This window comes from Thalassophryne amazonica, chromosome 8, assembly GCF_902500255.1.
Source record: "Thalassophryne amazonica chromosome 8, fThaAma1.1, whole genome shotgun sequence".
Lineage (NCBI taxonomy): Eukaryota > Metazoa > Chordata > Actinopteri > Batrachoidiformes > Batrachoididae > Thalassophryne > Thalassophryne amazonica.
In genome coordinates, this window is record NC_047110.1 from 56,426,616 (window position 1) to 56,447,766 (window position 21,151).

General features: G+C 41.3%; 1 protein-coding gene across 6 annotated transcripts in view; it reads right to left on the reverse strand.

The window, feature by feature from the left end:
* LOC117515652 (coiled-coil domain-containing protein 136-like) overlaps window positions 1-576 on the reverse strand; it is a 72,970-nt gene extending 72,394 nt beyond the window's left edge. Inside the window, exon 1 of one of the 6 annotated variants that reach the window (XM_034176306.1) lies at window positions 350-573. In XM_034176306.1, the coding sequence (XP_034032197.1) occupies window positions 350-401 (52 nt within the window). In that variant the 5' untranslated portion in view covers window positions 402-573. Of the gene's footprint in view, window positions 1-38; window positions 198-269; window positions 295-349 lie in introns of those variants that run through there. The other 5 variants (XM_034176300.1, XM_034176302.1, XM_034176305.1 and 2 more) reach the window with 5 other exon arrangements.
* Window positions 577-21,151: the final 20,575 nt, after the last annotated feature.

The window sequence follows — 21,151 nt, forward strand, 5'->3', positions numbered from 1 at the left end:
GACTACATTATTTCCTCTGGCTGCCTGCTATCAATTACCTGGCAGCGTGAAGCTTCCATCAAATGTCCACAGATGTCACAGCTGACAGCAAAGCTCACTCTTCAGTCTGCCAGCTCCACTCTTAATAAAGACAGGCTTCCACAATAATCTCCCCACCTCCTCCTCCCATCTGACAACCTCCGCCTCCTCACTCCCACCCCATGCCTCACTTTAAGAGTAAACACTGGTTCTTCAGCGCGGATCGACACTGAAGCGTTACATCGTTTCACCTGATCGCATCTAATCTACAGCCTAGAAATAGCCGCGCTGCATCCAGCTACAGAGACGAGTACAAAACAGCTGCACAGACCTGTGGAGTCCAAAGCCTCCTCAATGAGCGGAGGCAAACGCAGCCCATCCATAGCCCCCTGTAGCTGCAGCGAAGAGGGAGAGCGAGCGAGTGGGTGAGAGGGTCAGAGGCTCTGCGCGCGCCCACCTCAGCTGCAGAGCGCGAGAGACAGACAGACACGAGTGTGAAGAGCAAAAACAAGCTGCACCTTGGGAAGACTGGGGAGGATTGTGGGAGCTGAAGGCTGAGCTCCAGAGCGTGGGAGAGATGCCGAAAGGGAAGAGGGGAGGAGCATAGTGGAGGGGAAGATGCTCCGTCTGCCCTCCTCCTTCCTCCCTCCCTGCTCCTCAGACACACAGTCCTTGCTCATAGTTTACTCTGTGTTTAGTGTTTTTGCACTCTTCTTTCAGCTTCTTCCTTCCCTCTCTCTGCCGACTCGTCTTGCACACTCGTGCACATTTTTCTCTGGCCTCACAGCTAAATACATGCATATACATCCAGACAGGCTGACAGCTAACTCTGCAGATTACTGATGATTTTGGTTTGTTTCCTCTCTCCTCCTCCTCTAATGCTACAAACAGCATCACCACATTTCCATCACTGCCCTTCACTTCCACCTCTCTGATTCTGATAACTGATCACTGGTCGCGCTGTGCATCTGTCACTTACAAAGCAACACATGTCTCCATACATTCAGGAAAGATAGTTTTTTAATATGGAACAGTCGATTCGGTGCAATTTGACACAAGATGTTCATGTTGTGTGATAAAATTTGAATAAGCTAAATGTGGCATTGCTCCCCTTCAAATGCATGTTTTATGAAAAGTTAACACAATTTCATTTATTTATATAGCACCAAATCAAAACAAAAGTCACACCAAGGTGCTTCACCAAGGTAAGGTCTAACCTGACCCACCCTCTGAGAAAGCACATTGGCAACAGTGGTAAGGAAAAACTCCCTCAGGTGGTTTTTGATTATAGGAGGAAACTTCAAGTAGACCAGACTCAGAGGGGTGACCATCTGCACTGGTCATACTACCAATAACAGTGTATGTGTCTGTGTCTATATATATATATATATATACACACACACACACACACACACACACAACCCCAATTCCAATGAAGTTGGGACGTTGTGTAAAATGTAAATAAAAAACGAATACACTGATTTGCAAATCCTCTTCAACCTATATTCAGTTGAACACAGCACAAAGACAAGATATTTAATGTTCACACTGATAAACTTTATTGTTTTGTGCAAATATTTTCTCATTTTGAAATGGATGCCTGCAACACGTTTCAGAAAGCTGGGACAGTGGTATGTTTACCACTGTGTTACATCACCTTTCCTTCTAACAACACTCAGTAAGCATTTGGGAACTGAGGACACTAATTATTGAAGCTTTATAGGTGGAATTCTTTCCCATTCTTGTTTGATGTACGACTTCAGTTGTTCAACATTTCGGTGTCTCTGTTGTCATATTTTGTGCTTCATAATGCACCACACATTTTCAGTGGGCGAAGGTCTGGACTGCAGGCAGGCCAGTCTACTACCCGCACTCTTTTACTACGAAGCCACACTGTTGTAACACGTGCAGAACGTGACTTGGCATTGTCTTGCTGAAATAAGCAGGGACATCCCTGAAAAAGATGTTTCTTGGATGGCAGCATTTGTTGCACCAAAACCTGGATGTACCTTTTAGCATTGATGGTGCCATCACAGATGTGTAAGTTGCCCATGCCATGGGCATTAACACACCCCCATACCATCATAGATGTTGGCTTTTGAACTTTGTACTGGTAACAATCTGGATGGTCTTTTTCCTATTTTGTCCGGAGGACACGACATCCATGATTTCCAAAAACAATTTGAAACGTGGACTCATCAGACCACAGCACACTTTTCCACTTTGCATCTGTCCATTTCAAATCAGCTTGGGCCCAGAGAAGGCGGCAGCGTTTCTGGATGTTGTTGACGTATGGCTTTTGCATTGCATGGTAGAGTTTTAACTTGCACTTGTAGATGTAGCGACGAACTGTGTTAACTGACAATGGTTTTCTAAAGTGTTCGTGAGCCTACGCGGTAAGATCCTTTTTACACAATGACGTCGGTTTTTAATGCAGTGCCACCTGAGGGATCAAATGTCACGGGCATTCAAATGTTGGTTTTCGGCCTTGCTGCTTATGTGTAGAAAATTCTCCAGATTTTCTGAATTTTCTGATTATATTATGGACTGTAGATGATGGAATCACTAAATTCCTTGCAATTGAACATTGAGAAACATTGTTCTTCAACTGTTGGACTATTTTTTCACACAGTTGTTCACAAAGTGGTGATCCTCGCCCCATCTTTGCTTGTGAATGGCTGAGCCTTTTGGGGATGCTCCTTTTATACCCAATCATGACACTCACAATTAGTGTCCTCAGTTCCCAAACGCTTATTGAGTGTTGTTAGAAGGAAAGGTGATGTAACACAGTGGTAAACATACCACTGTCCCAGCTTTTTTGAAACGTGTTGCAGGCATCCACTACACAAGTTAATGGTTTACTCCTTGGCCCATATCCCACCCTTCCACCAAGTTTTGCAAAAATTAGTTAATTCGTTTTTTGTATAAATCTGCTAACAAACAAACACCACTGAAAATATTCCGTCTTTGCCAGAGGTAACGAGGAGCATTCTTCATGTTTTTGCTACTGTGCTGCAGAATGATGGCATTGCCTCTAGTCACCATTTGCTTACCACTGAGAGTTCTGTTTTTTTCTCTGTGAGCATGTAAGTCCTACATAGACCCCAAGGCTCATTGATGCTTTCGTCCCGTGATGTCCTCCCCCTGGACTGATGCAAGTTATTTCCTGCTTATTCTATGCTGTGCTTTTTGCTGCTGTATGCAGTGCTGCCTCCAGTGGTGAAGAAAAAGCAAGCAGAGACAGCGGTAATGCGCTGCACATACAAGTAAAACCCCAAAGAAGGTCCCTGGTTTTGTTTTATTAGATGTGTATTTGAAGGTACACAATGCCACTTTTGGCTTATTCTAATTTATCATGAAAAATAAATGTCTGTCAAACAGAGAATTATATTGGAGTGCATCATAGTGCATCTAATTGAATCACATCCCATCATTCCATACTAAAAAGTATCATTCCTTAAACATATTGTAGCCCATTGATTCAAATACTGTGAGCACAAACCAAGCATGAAGTCAAAGGCTAAAACATAACAAAATGTGGAAAAAGTGAAGCGCTGTGAATACTTTCCAGATGCACTACATGTACCATATTGTTTTATGAGAAAGATGCATGCCCCTAACCATCATACAGTAGTGTTCAGAATGATAGTAGTGATATGTGACTAAAAAGATTAATCCGGGTTTTGAGTATATTTCTTATTGTTACATGGGAAACAAGGTACCAGTAGATTCAGTAGATTTTCACAAATCCAACAAGACCAAGCATTCATGATATGCACACTCTTAAGGCTATGAAATTGGGCTATTATTTAAAAAAAAGTAGAAAAGAAAGTTGTTCACAATAATAGTAGCATCTGCTGTTGATGCTACAAACTCAAAACTATTATGTTCAAACTGCTTTTTTAGCAATCCTGTGAATCACTAAACTAGTATCTAGTTGTATAACCACAGTTTTTCATGATTTCTTCACATCTGCGAGGCATTCATTTTGTTGGTTTGGAACCAAGATTTTGCTCATTTACTAGTGTGCTTGGGGTCATTGTCTTGTTGAAACACCCATTTCAAGGGCATGTCCTCTTCATCATAAGGCAACATGACCTCTTCAAGTATTTTGACATATCCAAACTGATCCATGATACCTGGTATGCGATATATAGGCCCAACACCATAGTAGGAGAAACATGCCCATATCATGATGCTTGCACCACCATGCTTCACTGTCTTCACTGTGAACTGTGGCTTGAATTCAGAGTTTGGGGGTCGTCTCACAAACTGTCTGCGGCCCTTGGACCCAAAAAGAACAATTTTACTCTCATCAGTCCACAAAATATTCCTCCATTTCTCTTTAGGCCAGTTGATGTGTTCTTTGGCAAATTATAACCTCTTCTGCACGTCTTTTATTTAACAGAGGGACTTTGCGGGGGATTCTTGCAAATAAATTAGCTTCACACAGGCGTCTTCTACCTGTCACATCACTTACAGGTAACTCCAGACTGTCTTTAATCATCCTGGAACTGATCAATGGGTGAACCTTTGCCATTCTGGTTATTCTTCTATCCATTTTGATGGTTGTTTTCCATTTTCTTCCACGACTCTCTGGGTTTTTTTTGGTCCATTTTAAAGCATTGGAGATCACTGTAGATGAACAGCCTATAATGTTTTGCACCTGCATATAAGTTTTCCCCTCTCCAATCAACTTTTTAATCAAATTACACTGTTCTTCAACAAATTCTTCTTCTTGTCTTGAACATCCATTTTTCCTCAGGCTTTCAAAGAGGTTCATATGATCAACAGGTGCTGGCTTCATCCTTAAATAGGGGACACTTGATTCACACGTGTTTGTTCCACAAAATTGCCGAACTCACTGACTGAATGCCACACTACTATTATTGTGAACACCCCCTTTTCTACTTTTTTTTACTAATAGCCCAATTTCATAGCCTTAAGAGTGTGCATATCATGAATGCTTGGTCTTGTTGGATTTGTGAGAATCTACTGAATCTACTGGTACCTTGTTTCCCATGTAACAATAAGAAATATACTCAAAACCTGGATTAATCTTTTTATTCACATAGCACTATTATTCTGAACACTACTGTACATATTGCTTATCACGAGAGGTCAAGGGAGCATGAATCTCCATCACTAAAGAAACAAAAATGTGAAGGGAAACAAAACTGTGACCTGTAATGACAATGCTAATCCCAGACTATTACATTCAGAAATAGCAATATCTGCTTCTTCTATAGCCACTTACCTTTGAATTATGGATGCTGTGTATTTATGCCGACATATCCTCATGTCAATCTCAGAATCCACTTGTTTTTAGTGGTAAGTATGCAGCAAGCATGCACACTGTCTTTGTCGGTCAGCTGTGCACGATCACGGCCATCCAAACAGGCTCCTTGCAGGCTACAGGTGAAACGCCCAGAACGTGTTCAGAAAATGTTATTTAACAGAGTTATGCGTTGCTGCAGTGTTAGTAGTTATGCCGGTCTTTCCCGCTCTGTCTGTTCCAGCCCCTGTTGTATCTGGCAACTTCTCTACAGTACGTAAGGAGCCAGAAATGTAAGGTGTGCCCAGAAACAGCATGAAAATATGTCAGCACACAGAGAGAGGAAAGAAAGGCCAGGCTGAGCCACTGGGTGACCCTGTGAGAGGATATCCACACAGCACTGTCACAAAGCAGGAAGTGCTGCACAGATGTGCACACACACAAACAGTAATCACACACCTCGTACAAATCATGGCGGCGCCTGAAAGAGGAAGTTTTGGTGTTAACAGAAATAGAACAAAGCACAAAGTCTGTGAGTCTTCTTTGCATCTACGAGGAAGACTGTCTGAATTCCAAGAGAAGCGCTATTAATTCCTGCCTATAAGCAGAAGTTTCTATTTAAAAGTGGCTTCTCGTGGGCCATCTGTAATCCAATACCACCACCCCATACACACACACACACACACACACACACACACTAGGCTGGGTTACAAGATCTTGATAATGAGCCCCACAATGCCTTGTTTCAATCCACGCGATGTCACTCCAGTGCAGATGGAGCCCAGTGCAGCGCACAATGGACACCGAAGGAATGTTACCAGAGCCAAAAATATGAAAATAATTCTTCCATATAACTGCTTGCTGAACCAGATGGGTGATATGTAACAGCCTCAGAATTGGAGTCCCTTTATTCAGAGATTGTGTTCGCTGTTAATCTATCTGCATGTAAATCTAGCTATTTTGTTTACTGAGTCACTGAAAATGCCAGGTTGTTGTGCATTTGGAGGCACAAATAGACACAACAAGGGCTTCGAGATGCACAGATTTCCTTCATATCCGGACAGAAGAAAAATTTGGGAAAATAAAGTTAGCCGTGTGGGATGGAAGCGACTTCAAAGTTTTGAGAGGTAAACTTGTTGTTCAATCCCATGTACAGTAACTCATCATATAAACCGGATATTCGTAGCCACCAGACACAAATGTCCCAATGTTTTTGTATTGTTTTCTATGTAATAAACATCGTATATAACAGATTTTTCGTTCACATCAGATAAAATATCCCATCCGATTGCAATTTATTTCCATTACACATGTGGTCTCACATGTGGGACCGGAGTCAGACACAGCAAAACACTGATTTGACACTTTTCTGCTTTCACTCTTTCCTCTCATATTTTAATATTTTTTGCAGTGCACATGCTGATTACATTTCAGGATGGCATACATATGGCAGAAAAGTCCACAAATTTTCAACACACTGTTGGTAAAAGAGGAAATTGTACAGCTTACCTTTGAATTGGAGGTGATGATTGTAGAAAGAAAAGCTTGAGGGTCAAATTAAACCAGAATAAAGCAATCCAGTGACTGTGAACTTTAAAACTATCACGCACATCATTACATTACACGGAGTTACAGAGTTGCAGAAGCATAAATCAGGCTTTAAATTAATTAAATAAATCATAAATTGTAAATTCATGTAAATTTGATCGCTTAACTAATTTTATATTTATTTTGACAGTACCTGTACGTGTAGCTGTAAGTGTTTAACCAATTTAAAAAAAAAAGTTGAAAGCATAAAAGGTTCATTCAGTATTTCAGCACAATTGGCCCCAAAATGGCACCATGTTCTCAGTTGTCGCTACTCCATGAATAAAGGAACTCTACTCAGAATAGCTAAACTGTAGATTAAGTCAAAAGTACACTCAGCTGAGCTCTTTTATTTCGCCATCACAGTCAACACTGACATGGTGGCATTTTGCTGAACGAGAGTGCACCTTCGCCAAAGTGCCCATGTCACAATGCCAAAGTGACCCACTCAAACAAATAGGGCCCTACTTTCAAAATCAGAATCAGCTTCATTGGCCAAGTATTTATGCACATACAAGGAATCTGATTGCAGTTTATTGTAGCTCTCCTATTACTTATGCTGTCAACATTAAGTAGAACATCATGCAATGCATAGTATGTACAATACTACACAATGATTTGTGAGGTGCATGTTTGTAGGTGCTTCTCTGCATGTCTGTGCAATAGGTTTTACACAAGTATGAATAGTTATTCATATGTATGTGTGCTTTTGTATTATTTACAGTGATTTGCAGTGATAAGGCATTCATCAGAGTGATGCCTGTGGAAAGAAACTACTCTTATGTCTGGCTGACACAAAATTGATTTTGGCAGTGGATGCAAAAAGGACTTGTACAGAGAATGTGTCCAAGCCTACTTTACTATTTAAGCTGCAGGAAATCTCAGCACAAAGCCGAGCACTGGATGTAGAGAGGTTGGGTTTACCTGTATGTAGAATGCATTGTAGTCCAAACACCACAACCAATCACCTGACCTTCTCTTTAAATTGAACTGCACCAGGCACGTAAAAATAAAAAGTTGAGTCAGCTTAAAAATGTGACAACCAGCTGTGAAAGGTTTTTAAGTTTTCACAACTTCAGGCCTAATAGTTGTGCTGCCTTGTTCTCCTCAGTAAGCCTTTGAGTTCACAAGGAGAGGAGCTGAAGTTGACTCAACTTTGCATTACAGCTGGCAACATAAAAATGAACTTTTGAATGAACTAACAAGCTAACTCAGAAAAGCAAGCTGACTTAACTATATGGTTCCTGAAGGTGAAAAAACTTAAGTCTTTTGCAACAGGGTGCGTTACCATTACATTGTAAGTACGTCCCTTTCGGCTTCTCCCTTGTTTTTCCTCTTGGTGTCAAAACAGCAGCTGAAGGCTGTCTAAACAGGCTCTTCCAACAAACATTCCCATAAAACCCTCCCCATATGTTTGAGCCTTCCAGGTGTAGCAATTTATTTATTTATTTATTAGCGCCTCCACATGGAAGCACCATAAGAGGGTAGTGAATAAGCAGTTAAACTCCCAAATTGAATTAGATTGGATTAGGCCCCAATCTGATAAGTCACCAAAATGATTAACAATTTAGAGTTTAATATTATTTAATTATTATTCAGGGCACCACCTATTTATAGCATAGGTACTTTAATTTAAACATTCATTAATTTATCAGTCTCGAATTAATCAGTCAATTTAATTAAATCAGTCTCTGAATTCACAATACGATTGACCAAAGGTTTCCTTCTGAACACAAAATGAACCACAGCAGAAATATTTACAATTTATTTGCAATTATATAGAAAGGAACAGTTTACTGGCATTTTTGTGGACAGTGATTAAAATAAGTTTATTCATGGAAACAATTTTCTTACTCACTCATGAGACGTTGAAAGAGAGAGAGAGAGAGAGAGATAAAGCTTAAAGACTTTGAATAAACTTTCTTTGAATAAATCTGGTTAGAATTTAGAGATGAAATTTGAAGCCCATTAATTTTAAGAAATTATTAAACAAACATATGAATATGTTTAAAAAGAAGCAGAATTAAAAATATAAGATGAGCCACTTCACACCATTAACAACAAAAAGCCCTTTTTCTGGAACCTTTAACTGGGTCACTTAGCTGGTCCATTGAAAAGGTGGTTCGGACGGCCCATCCATCCGTCGATGTAGGTTCTGCAGCGTACTCACTTGGGTCAAGGGGTTAACTCAGCGGTTTCCCCGTGTGATCCCAAAGGCTTGGGTTGGCTGGCTTTACCGACAGGATGGCTGCTTGCAATCAGGTTTGAAATCAGCTCCATCGTCAGCTGCTGGACCTCAGAGATGGAAGGTGTTAGTTGAAAATGGTTTCTGGTAGCGTTTCAAAAGTTTGTTGGAGCCAGATTAAAAATCTTTGTGAATTTAGAAAAATATAAAACTTTAAGAGCATCTGAAGATGACAAAAAAAAGGCAAAGTCGCTTTTCTGTAAATTCGCTATTATTGTGAAAAATTCAGCTCAAAAGTTCTCTTAAAACTTTGAAAGACTTGACACACCTTAAAGTGTCAGGTTAAAATTCTCAAAAATTGAGACAAGAATAAAACAAAGCATGACTGCCACGTGGTAGCTTAGCTTAGCAATGCTTATTAATGGGGCCTTGGCCCAAGAATAAAAATTAAGCGTTAAGGAAGAGAGAGAAGAAAGAGTTGCAGAGCGCTCCAAGAGCGGCAAGAAGGGGGCAGGAAGAGAGAAAAGAAAAAGAAGGAGTGTTGCCGGTGAAAAAGAGTGGGAAGACTTTGTTCTAACTTTTTAAAGGGGGACTGACGTCACCAAACTCCACCCATTTAGGGTGTGTAGTTTCACAGAAAACTTCATGTAGTCACAGTGCAGACACAAATGATTCAATTATTTAAACACATTAACTATTTTGACATATCTGTTCTAAGACACTCGAATGGAGACACATTATTAATCGTCACTTAAACACATCCTTTGAATAAACAGAATACTTCACCATCAACATAATGCAGACAGAAAGATCACATGTAAACGCATATCAGTTACAATAACACCTCAGTAAAATGGAATAATTATATGCAAAGCATTTAAGTTTGATTAATCAATACAAACATAAGTTTTTAGATATATGAACCAAAGAATACTGATGCAATTCTTTTATTTTAAAAGAATGTCTTTCTTCACTTAAACCTAAAAATAATAGCTGTTATCAAGACAAAGTTTTATGACCACGTGTTATCATGGGGAAGGGTCCCCCGGCGATGAGGAGAGGTTCTGTCCTGGGAAGTTCTCCTGGCCTGGAGAAGCTCAGATTCTGACATGAAGCAATTATAATGTCATGTAATTTTTTTGAAGAACTTTGAATTACAGTTTTGTTTTTCTCTGCGAAGCAGTGTTGAGGCCCAAAGGGCGGGCCTCCAAGCTTATCTGAAGATCACCAGATGACTCCGCCCATCTCATCACCCGAGTGCCCAAGATACTTGGGTTGGCAATGCTAGACCTTACCCATGTGAAGCTCATTGGGATGACTTGTGATTTGGCACTACATAAATAAATTTAATTGAAGACATAATTACAAAATCAATCATCGACCTTTGACCTAGGATGCTCTCATACCGAGTGTACTTATGAACAGCCTTGTGCTTGAACGATCCATGATCAGTTTAGAAATCCAATAACAAGACACCACTCGGCTTCAGATCAGCCGGGCCATTCCTCCCAATCACTCCCCTCCAAGTTTCCATCATTGCCCAATTGAGCATTGAAGTCCCCCAATAGAACCGAGGAGTCCCCAGCAGGAACCTTTTCCATGATCCCACTAAGAGTGTCCAAGAAGGCTGGGTACTCTGAACTGTGTATCAGCACAAACAACAGTCAGATTCTTCTCTGCAACATGAAGGCAACTGTTTCTTTCACCTGGGAAAACTCCTAAATAATGGCACTCAGTCAGGGACTTGTGAGTATCCCCACATCCACCTGGTGCCTTTCACCCCGGACAGCTCTGGAGAAAGCAAGAGTCCAGACCCTCTCCAGTTGTTTGGTCCTTCTGTGCTGTGCATGGAGGTGAGCCCAAGTGTTTCTAATTCGTATCACTCAACTTCCTGTACAATCGCAGGGTCCTTCCTACCAGAGAGGTAATATTCCACATTCCAGGGGTCAAGTACCATAACCAAGTGTCAGTCTGTGTGGGAATTTGACCCTGTCCACTGCCCTTAACACAGTGCACCAGACCCTTTATACTCTCCTTACAAGTGATGAGCCCACATAGAGATGACACCATCTTGTTTTTTCAGGCTGAGCTGAACTAAGTCCCACAGTTGTAGACCCAGCCATCAGCTTGCCTGCAACCTCTCCTCCGCAGCCCCAGCTTCCAGGCCTAGCTCCAGATCATACAAAATGTGAAAAGTACAGTGATATTAATTTTAGGCCTTATCGCAGGCACTGTTTGTACAGATATAGACATTGCTCGATTTTAGCTAAGGTTTATGGTGGTCTGAGACAAACGCTTTCTGGTAACAGACCATATCGAAGTGCCAGCTCTGCATACCTTGTTTTTAGACCAACACGCCCACATGGACACATGGAATTGAGATTTCGAGGACGAGGGCACATGACATAAAAATCACAAGGCATTGGGTGGAAACTAGCAATGACATGTTGAATTTTGCATTGCTTGATAATGAGTGTAACATAAGGCCCCTAAAGTTTTGTGCTCCAGGTCAAATGTCACTGTTACTCAGCCAGTTCAATAACTACAACTCACCATATCCTGTTCATAATTCATTCCTTCTCTGTATCCAGATCTGCCCCCAAAATTCATATTTTGTATTCTACTCATGGTCCGTTCCTTTTTCATTGCATTTTACACATTGATTAATTTTTGCTACTATATCCATAACAGATGAACAGACAAAAGGGCACTGAAAGAGTAAACATAATCCCACTGCCATCCAACAGAGGAAATGGTTAGAGTACTTCTTTCAACTCTGTGTAGCCTGTGAGCCCAGCATGCCCAACCAGTCGATCACAGTCGACCAGTTGATCACGTGCTGAGTTCCAGCCCATTGCATGAAAACAAATCTTGCTCGGTTCTTTCAATTTCAATTTAATCAGCTTATAAAGCGCCAAATCACATCAAAAGCCACCTCAAGGTGCCTCACACAGAACAGTTCAATATAAAATTTCAAATAAATAAGTAAAAATTTATAAATTCAAATAGATAATTAAAAATAGAAGTAAAAGAATAAAACATAAAAAATAAAAGCTATTCATAAGAAAGAGAATAAAAATAGGTTTTAAGTCTTGACTTAAAAATGTCCACGACTCTGACTGCCAATAAGGTCGCAGGAAGACCGTTCCACAGAGCGGGCACACGATAAGAAAAAGCACTTTGACCCGCTAACTTCTTCACCCTGGGAACACAGAGTAGTCCCGCATCCTGCGACCGGAAAACCCGGGTCGGCACGTAGGGTTTCACCAGATCAGCCAGATAAGATGGAGCCTGTCCATGAATAACTTTATAAGTCAATAACAAAACCTTAAAATTTGCTCTCACAGAGACAGGGAGCCAGTGTAAAGATGCCAAAATGGGTGTGATATGTTCAAACCTTCTGCTTCATGTCAAAAGTCTGACAGCAGCGTTCTGAACCAGCTTTCTATTTGTACAGGGTTGAAAGGGGTGTGAGAAGCTACAGTAGAGTGAGTGGATACTACAATGGCGGAAGCTAAAAAGGCTAAAACTAGCCCTAACTCATGTTCATCCAGAGTGGGAGAAGCATTGTTATTTCATTTATTTGAATGCCAAGTCCATCTGTCTTATCTGTAATGGAAATGTGGCTTTACAGAAGAAAGGGAATGGCATTTCAAGATGATGCACAAGAGCTATGATGCAAGCTTCCCAGCTGTTTCTGCTATTCAGGACGTGTGGCTATCAAGAAATTATGTTACACAGTGATGCGAGGGAATGGTGAAGGATGTAAGGCAATTGAGGAATGATATTAACACAAAGTGGTTTTCTGTCCAATTCAGTGAATCCACTGTTGCTGTGGACGTGACTCAGCTATGTGTTTTCGTTAGAATGGTTTTTGATGACACGAGTGTAAAAGAAGAGCTGCTGACCATTTTACCTTTGAAAGGGCACACGAGAGGCACATATTTTTCAAGCTTTTATGGAATTTGTTAATAACAGCCAGTTGCCCCTCTTCAAACTCGTCTCCATTACAACCGATGGGGCTCCAGTGATGGTTGGATGTACTGCTGGTTACATTAGGTTGTGCAAACCATTGTATAATTCACCAACAAGGGTTGTTTGGGAAGATTTTAAATATGCAGGATGTGATGGATGTGGCTAACAAGATTATGTGTTCTGTTCAGGCCAAAAGTCTGTAGAGATGTCTATTCTGTGCGCAGCTGGAGGAGGCAGGTGCAGAACACACAGATCTGCTGCTGCACACAGATGTTAGGTGACTCAGTAAAGGTAAATTTCTGGAACGGTTTTCTGAATTGTTGAAACTAAAGAATTTCGGAAATGTTCAAACCATGCTGAATATGTACAGTTAGAAGACAGTCAGTGGCTCTTCGATTTGGCCTTTCTTACTGATCTGACTGACAAACTCAACTTGAATTTAGAGCTGCAGGGTAGGACAAACACATCAACATTATCAGCTTTGTGAACATGTTTAAAAGCAAGTTACACCTGCTATCAAGCAGGTTGCAACAGTGTGACATGCTGAACTTTTCACACATGGGCACAGAACTTATGCATCAGGGCAAAGACTATGCAGAGCTTGAGAGTGCATGTTACGATGATCAAGTGCAGAGCATTTTGTCAGAATTTGACAAGCGCTTTACTGACTTTGCTTCTATTGAGCCTGTTGTCATTTTTCTGCTTTCTATTTGGGGAAAATATAGATGTGGACTGTATAACATCCAAAGTGGCATCACTCTTCAACCTGGATAGCTGTGCTATTGAGAATGAGATCCTCACACTGAAAAATGACATTGAGCTCAAATCCAGAGCAGCACCTGGCATGATTGTCCAATTCTGGAATCTAATGCAGAAAGAGAAGTACCCCAACCTCAGACAAACTGCACAGAATTTGACTGCACTTTTTGGGTCAACATCGGATCCAAAAAGATCGGTGACCAAGATCAAAGAACACATAGCGGTGCGTGAAAAGGAGAGGAGGGGGAGAAGAAAGAGTAATTAAAAAAGAAAAAGGAAGGAAGAGAGGGAGGGAGGAGGGAGAGCCGGCTGATAAAAAAGAAAGATGACATCCTCGCAACTGAACGGCCAAGGTGGAGCAATAGGCTGTGGCCTGGCAAGAGCGCCGCCTGCCGGGGTCAGAGCTTGAATCCAGCACTGAGACTTCGACAAACACTCGCATGGCCTAATGAGGGAAAGCACAAAAGTAGACTCATAAATTACAAAACATGCATGACCCGCTGTTCTACACAATCCGTCTTATAACCCACTTCTCTTGTTTCATACATGTCAACCTATACGGATTGTCCGTAAATTATACGGATTTCTCCGAGTTTCAGAGTCATACGGACGTACAAATAAAGTCTTACGGATATTCAGGGTTTTCTGTTGTAATTTTTTTTTTTTTTTTACTGTTTTTCTTAACTCCACGGACTTTCGGCCAGCTGTCCACCATCTTTGTACTCCTCCTGGAAGCTGTGTGATGACGTGCGCAAGGTGAGCGTCCAATCGGAATTGGTTCACCGTCACATGGTTTTCACATGGCCAAGGAAAGAAAGTGGACTTGGCTGACATGGAGTGCTACGCGTGCGGGAAAAGAGGACACATGGCCCGGGCATGCCCCAATGACGTGCAACAGAGGAGAGATGATCGAGCATGGGACACACCACAGCGAGGAAAAGGGCGCGGTCGTGGATGCGGCCGAGGTCGTGACAAAAATCAAGAAAGCTGATGAACAGACAAATACACAGTCGTCATTTTTCTTTAAGATGAATGACTGTCAAGTGCAAGGAGAAAACAAGAAAGGCCTCATGGTTGACTGCAGAGCCACATCGCATATGATCAGCAATGCCACCAAGTTCAAAACGGTGGACAAGAGCTTCAGACCCAAGGACCACGTGATCGAGCTGGCCGACGGAACCAAGGTGAGCGGAATGGCGAAGATGAGGGGAGACGCCGAGGTCTACTTGCTGGATAGCGAGGGACGACAAGTGAGAACAAGACTCAAGCAGGCGCTCTACATCCCATCGTTCCCACAGAACATCTTTTCTGTCATGGCAGCAACAAGCAACGGCGCAGAGGTCCATTTCAAAGATGGCGATGACTGGCTGGTCAACAGGGATGGTACAAAGTTCAAAATGGATGTGTGTGGTAGGCTGTATTACCTTAGCAGAGTTGAGAATGAAAACATTGAAGAAGTGTATGGTTGTCATGATATGCAAACATGGCACAGAATACTAGGCCATTGTAACTTTGATGACATTGCAAAGCTGGAGAATGTGGTTGAAGGGATGTCTATTAAGGGCAAATTCACACAAAGCAGAAACAGACAGGCAGATGCAAAAGCTATGGGGATTACACAGATTGAGGAGTGCTCCAGCTGGTTTAAAGACCAGCCACAGCGTCTGAGAGCGCGGCGCACTCCGAGCACCGATCGACAGGCTGAAACAACCAGATCATTTCCAACGTGAAGGCTTTGTTGATCCGGGACATCGTCTGACTTAAACAACAATGGCAGAAGACGTGGACATCAGTACTTTTTCGGCACATTCCACTGTTACAGGAGTTTTTTCATGGAAAGAGGAGCGGAGGGATGCGCCACTGTGCCGCTCATGGCGCGGCACAAAACCACCTCCGTGTTGGTCTCACAGGACGGCTTTGAGATGGCTTTCAGACGGCTTTTCAGTCGTGTGACTATCCGAGAAATTGTGCATGAGCTGGACATGCCCCAACATGTCCTGTGAGGCTTCATCATGGTGTTGCTTTGCGCCATGCGGCTCCACCACGACACGTGGAATTCCTCCACACGTCTGTCTCAATGTGCCGAAAAAGTGCTGACGTCCACGTCTTCCGCAATTCCTGTGCTAGTCAGAGGACGTCCCGGATCAACAGAGCGTCCAGTTTGGAAATGAACGGCTCATTCCACTGTTACAGGAGTTTTTGTCATGGAAAGAGGAGCAGAGGAATGCGCCACCGTGCCGCTCATGGCACGGCACAAAACCACCTCCGTGTTGGTCTGCATGGCGCAAAGCAACGCCGTGATGAAGCCTCACAGGACATGTTGGGGCATGTCCAGCTCATGCACAATTTCTCGGATAGTCACACAACTGAAAAGCCGTCTGAAAGCCGTCCTGTGAGACCAACACGGAGGTGGTTTTGAGCTGCGCCATGAGCAGCACGGTGGCGCATCCCTCCGCTCCTCTTTCCATGAAAAAAACTCCTGTAACAGTGGAATGTGCCGAAAAAGTACTGATGTCCACGTCTTCTGCCATTTTTGTGTAAGTCAGACGACGTCCCGGATCAACAAAGCCTTCACGTTGGAAATGATCTGGTTGTTTCAGCCTGTCGATCGGCGCTCGGAGTGCGCCGTGCTCTCAGACGCTGTGGGCGGTCTTTAAACCGGCTGGAGCACTCCTTAATCTGAGTAATCCCGATAAAATCGTCCCTGAAAGCCATCTGAATTTTCCGAATGGTGTCCACCTGGAGGTCTCGTGATTTCAAATCCATATGGTTTTTGAAAAAAATAAAAAGGTTGGATACTTTTCTAACAGACCTCATACAGTATAGAAATGCACTGTAACATAAAGCACCCAGAGATGCAGTAGCAGGATGTGGGGTGATACAATGCGGCACAACATATCACCTGTGTTCAGTTTTGAAGGATATAAGTGAAATGCATTATGGGATTGTAGGTGATGAGGTCTCTGCATGCAACAGAACACCAGGGGTTAAAAAAAAGGTTTCACTTTAGACTAATGAGGATGAAATTTGCACTCAGTTCAGTAGTACACGTCTCCTGTACCTTTCCACCAGCTTGTCAAAAAAAAAAAGCAACGAGCAAGAAGGAATGAAGGTGATCTTGTATAAATATACCGTGGGGTTACTGCATGAAGTCAAGCTATTGCAGATGATGAAATAAAGAGATTACTTCTTTTTTTTTCTTGGATTACCATGAAAAATTAATCAGCTCCTCCCTGGTCCTTCAAAATTTTATTGCCTACCTTTGTCAGTTTGTCATCTGAAATGTCATCCATTCAAATGTCAAAAGACACTTGCAAAGTACTCCAGGATATCCTCACAAAATAATTCACGGTCAAATGTACAAAAAGCAAAAAAAAAAGTAAAAGATATACAAGATAAGATACACAATAAGTTACACAGGACTAAAATAAGTTAACAGAAGAGCCTAAAAACGACTGAACTGCGAATTTATTACCATTATTATTTGAATCCTAACAGACCACTTACCACCATTTTTTTTCAGGATGCAGCATTTTTGAGTAGAAGTTGGTATCCACTCTTTTGGGATGAAATAAACTTTCATAGTATTTCAGCGTTTCAGCCAATGCCCTTTGCTAATGATGTTGTCCAGCATGTGCAATGTGATCTTATATTGCTATCTCTGTTTTGAATATTGTTTAATAATAGATAGTTTTTATTGTCATTGTCATTACAATGAGATTTCTGCACTCACATTCCACATACAAACAGCAATTGATCTACAATTATTACTTGTTTACTGTAATAATGGCACACATCAAAATTAAGACAACACATATACATTTGACATTGTTTATGTGCACTAAACTTGAAACAGTCCGTTTTCCAATTGAGGCGATGTGAGTATGTTGGTAGCTGCTGCAACTGTCAAGTCGCGCTGCCTGCCAGCTTGGGAAGAACAGGGGCCTGCCGCAGGGGGGAGGGGCAGGAAGAGAGGTAAGAGGAGAAAACTGGAGCATGCTTCAGTCCATGTGCAAGTCTGTCAGTTTATTGTCCTTGTGGGTTGAGATAAGAATGGAGCCGAATAATCTTACTAGAGCCCGAATAAATTCCTCTGGAGATAAACAGTGGGCAACTGACCTTGAGGCTAGATAGCCTGTAGTGTTGCAGCCGAGCAGTGAAAAACACTTAACAGTTCCCACTTGAACAGCCAAATCCCAATTATGAATTAAGAATATTCCCAATTATTAATTAAGAATATTCACCGGCCTCCGAAACCTTCAACTTCAACTGCAATGTTAATGTTTCCACATATCAAGTTTATCATGTTTCAGAAAAGCAAAAGCAGCAGGACATGACTGATGTTTGAATGACAGTACATAAAATATGTGTTCTCTCAGCAACAGACATGCGTGTTGTTATTATGTGGATGTTGAATATTTGTCTTTCATACTTATTTTGGTTTAATTTGTCTTTTGGAGTAATGGCCATTTATGTTTTGGTCATAATTTTAAAAACATATTAGTAGTTTGTTCCCCATAAGCGGTAATCTGAAAATTGGTAAATCAAAAAATTACAAACATCAGTTATAACTTCTTAATGAAATGGCATACAACATGTAGAAGTGAGGAATTAATATGTTCATTGTGTTTACTCAAGATTTTAAGAGTAATATGATTTTTGTCATGATGTTATTCAGGAAGATACATAGAAATGTTGAACACTTAAAAATGGTCGTTTCTTTACCGTTGTATGTTTCTTGTCCATTTAGAAGCTAAAAATAAAAATGTTAGCTTGGTATCCTATTTTTTCATGAATTGGACAATTTCAACAAGTTAAAAACAATACTGGTGTATTGAGTAACCTTTTATAAAGCCATTTTTCATGAATTCTGTCTTGACTATAACCGGAATGTTGCCACTCCTTTTTGAACATTACATGCAAAACAAGCTATATGGAACTTTACAGGAATATGCACAAAATATTGCTCATCATATAACGGCTGAGTGGATCCTTGTCATTTGATTGGCGCTTTGTATGTCACGTGACATGGATTATTCAATCCATTTACCATGCAATTTTGGTTCCATACATTTTGTACCATTGCATGCTGCAAACCACACACACACACACACACTAATGGGGGCGGTGTTTAGGTAAACTTGGCAAAGTTTGTTTTGATGACGGACGATGATTTGAAGGAGCTAATTGATGGCTCTAATTCTTCAAACACACATACACATACACATACAAATACACTATGCTGTAAGCATGAAGAGCTGTTAGGATGAAAACCCTTTCAAATTTCTGATGTGATTTTTTTTGCTTGACTGAGAAAGCACACAAAGGGGTTTTTTTTTGTTTGTTTGTTTGTTTGTTTTTTAAGTATCATGGACTACATCATCAGAATGATTTTTGAACTATCTAACTGTTTTTCCAAGTTGACTGAGAACAATTTTGGACTCCTATTTAAAGTTTGTGTTGGACTGTTAAGCACCAGTGACAAACACCAAAATTTAAGTCCCTTTTCTGTTTATAAATTCATAAAATATCAAATGACAAGGATTTATTTTAGCCATAATATAAAACAAATAATGAATGTTTTTACATTCTTTCAATGGTACAAATATTTCATGAGGTGAAAGCTGAAATGTTCCATTCAACGAGGTTCAACAAAGGTTCTAGATTTGACATGGATATCTGTAACCACTCGTTATTTGCCATGTTGATGAAGTCGGTCGCAGTCAAATGAAGGTGATAGCTGCTCTCTTGACTCGGGTGGTACAACACCAAATCAGTCTGTGTAAATCTAATTAGACCACATTCTGGACATAATCCAGCAGGACTCTTTTTTCGAGCTGAAGTGTTGTGCAGCAGACGGCAGTTGCACAGATTGTGAGGTCACATGCACAGAGTCACTTACACCGCTGTCTTTGTTTTATCTACACAGTCAACAAGTCACATGCGCAGCGTCCACAGAGGAATGCAGTTCTGTAACTGACGTGCAGCACAAACCAACGCACAAAGCACCAGCAATGCCTTGGCGTATCTGTAACACATATTTGTGGTTTTACAACCCACTGATTGTGTAATCACAAGTGCTGAGATGGTTTGACTGATTCTTGCTTTACTACACAATTTACATTAAAAAGGGGGGGGGGGTTGTCAGTGTGGTTATCTGTGGAATTTGCACAATGTCTGAAAGTCTGCACCAGAGAGTTCAACAAGCTGCATAATTAGTTTTTACTGACAGTGTATTATTGTCACTGTCAGCCGGCCACGTAATGGAACCACTGCACTACAAAAGACAATGATTCACCTCACAATCTGCTTTACACTGCCGGGCTGCCAGCCTTTAACTCCGAGCATCACTGTGGTACCCTGTGGTTGCTTAGCAACTAAAGGAAATCAGAGGTGCCTTTGAATTAAGGCATTTTCAAAGGTGATTTGTATGAAGACCTTGATGATGAATGTCTCCATGAATGTGGAATTTTCTGCAGCCGTTTCTATGCACCTGTTTGCCGATGTTCTAATTCTAGTCACACTATCACATCGTATTGCAGCGTTACAGAGCTCTGTGTGCTGGCTGACGTATGAGGCAGTGGGACTTTGCTCCATGCAAAGTATATTTTTATGTAATGGTGCAAAAGGAAAGGGAGGGAACATGATCTGTAGCCATGACACTATAAACAGGAAATGGAAGGGACCCAGTGGTACCAGAGAATACTTTGACTAGAAAGGTCAGAACTTTCCCATAATGTGAATTCATGTGCTCACATCCACCCGAGCACCAGCATATTTAGAAATGAACACACCCATGCAAAAATAATTGACATTTAATCATTCTTTTCTTACTCCTGTGAAGGGGGGCTTTTGCTGTCTGTCTGCCTACCAGCTGGACATCTCAGATGGACAAGAACAGATTTCAATGAAATTACAGTAAGCGGATCAAAGGAGAGTTTATTAATTTTGTTGCAAATGTAGATCAAGGTCAGATTCTGCCATTAATGATTGCCTTTTTTTTTTTGGTCAAACCCATCAATCAAAATCTAACTTCATTGATCATGATCAAAGTTGATGCTCAAAGATGAGGGATTAGGGTCATAGGACAGAATCCAAGAAAGTTATCAAGATGAAATATTACAATCAGAGATCACCTTATATCTAAGCTCTACACATAGTTTTTACTGCTACGGAGCAAGAGACAAGATGAGGTAACTGACATTCCCACACCTGGTCAGTTGGGACACCGGCATCTGTACAGAGGATCTGGGAGCAGCCATGCCCGTGGGTGAACGTAATTGCTGGTGTTCAGTTGTGCCAGATGATGAAGATCAAAGATGAGTGATGAGGATCAAAGGCAAGGATCAAGA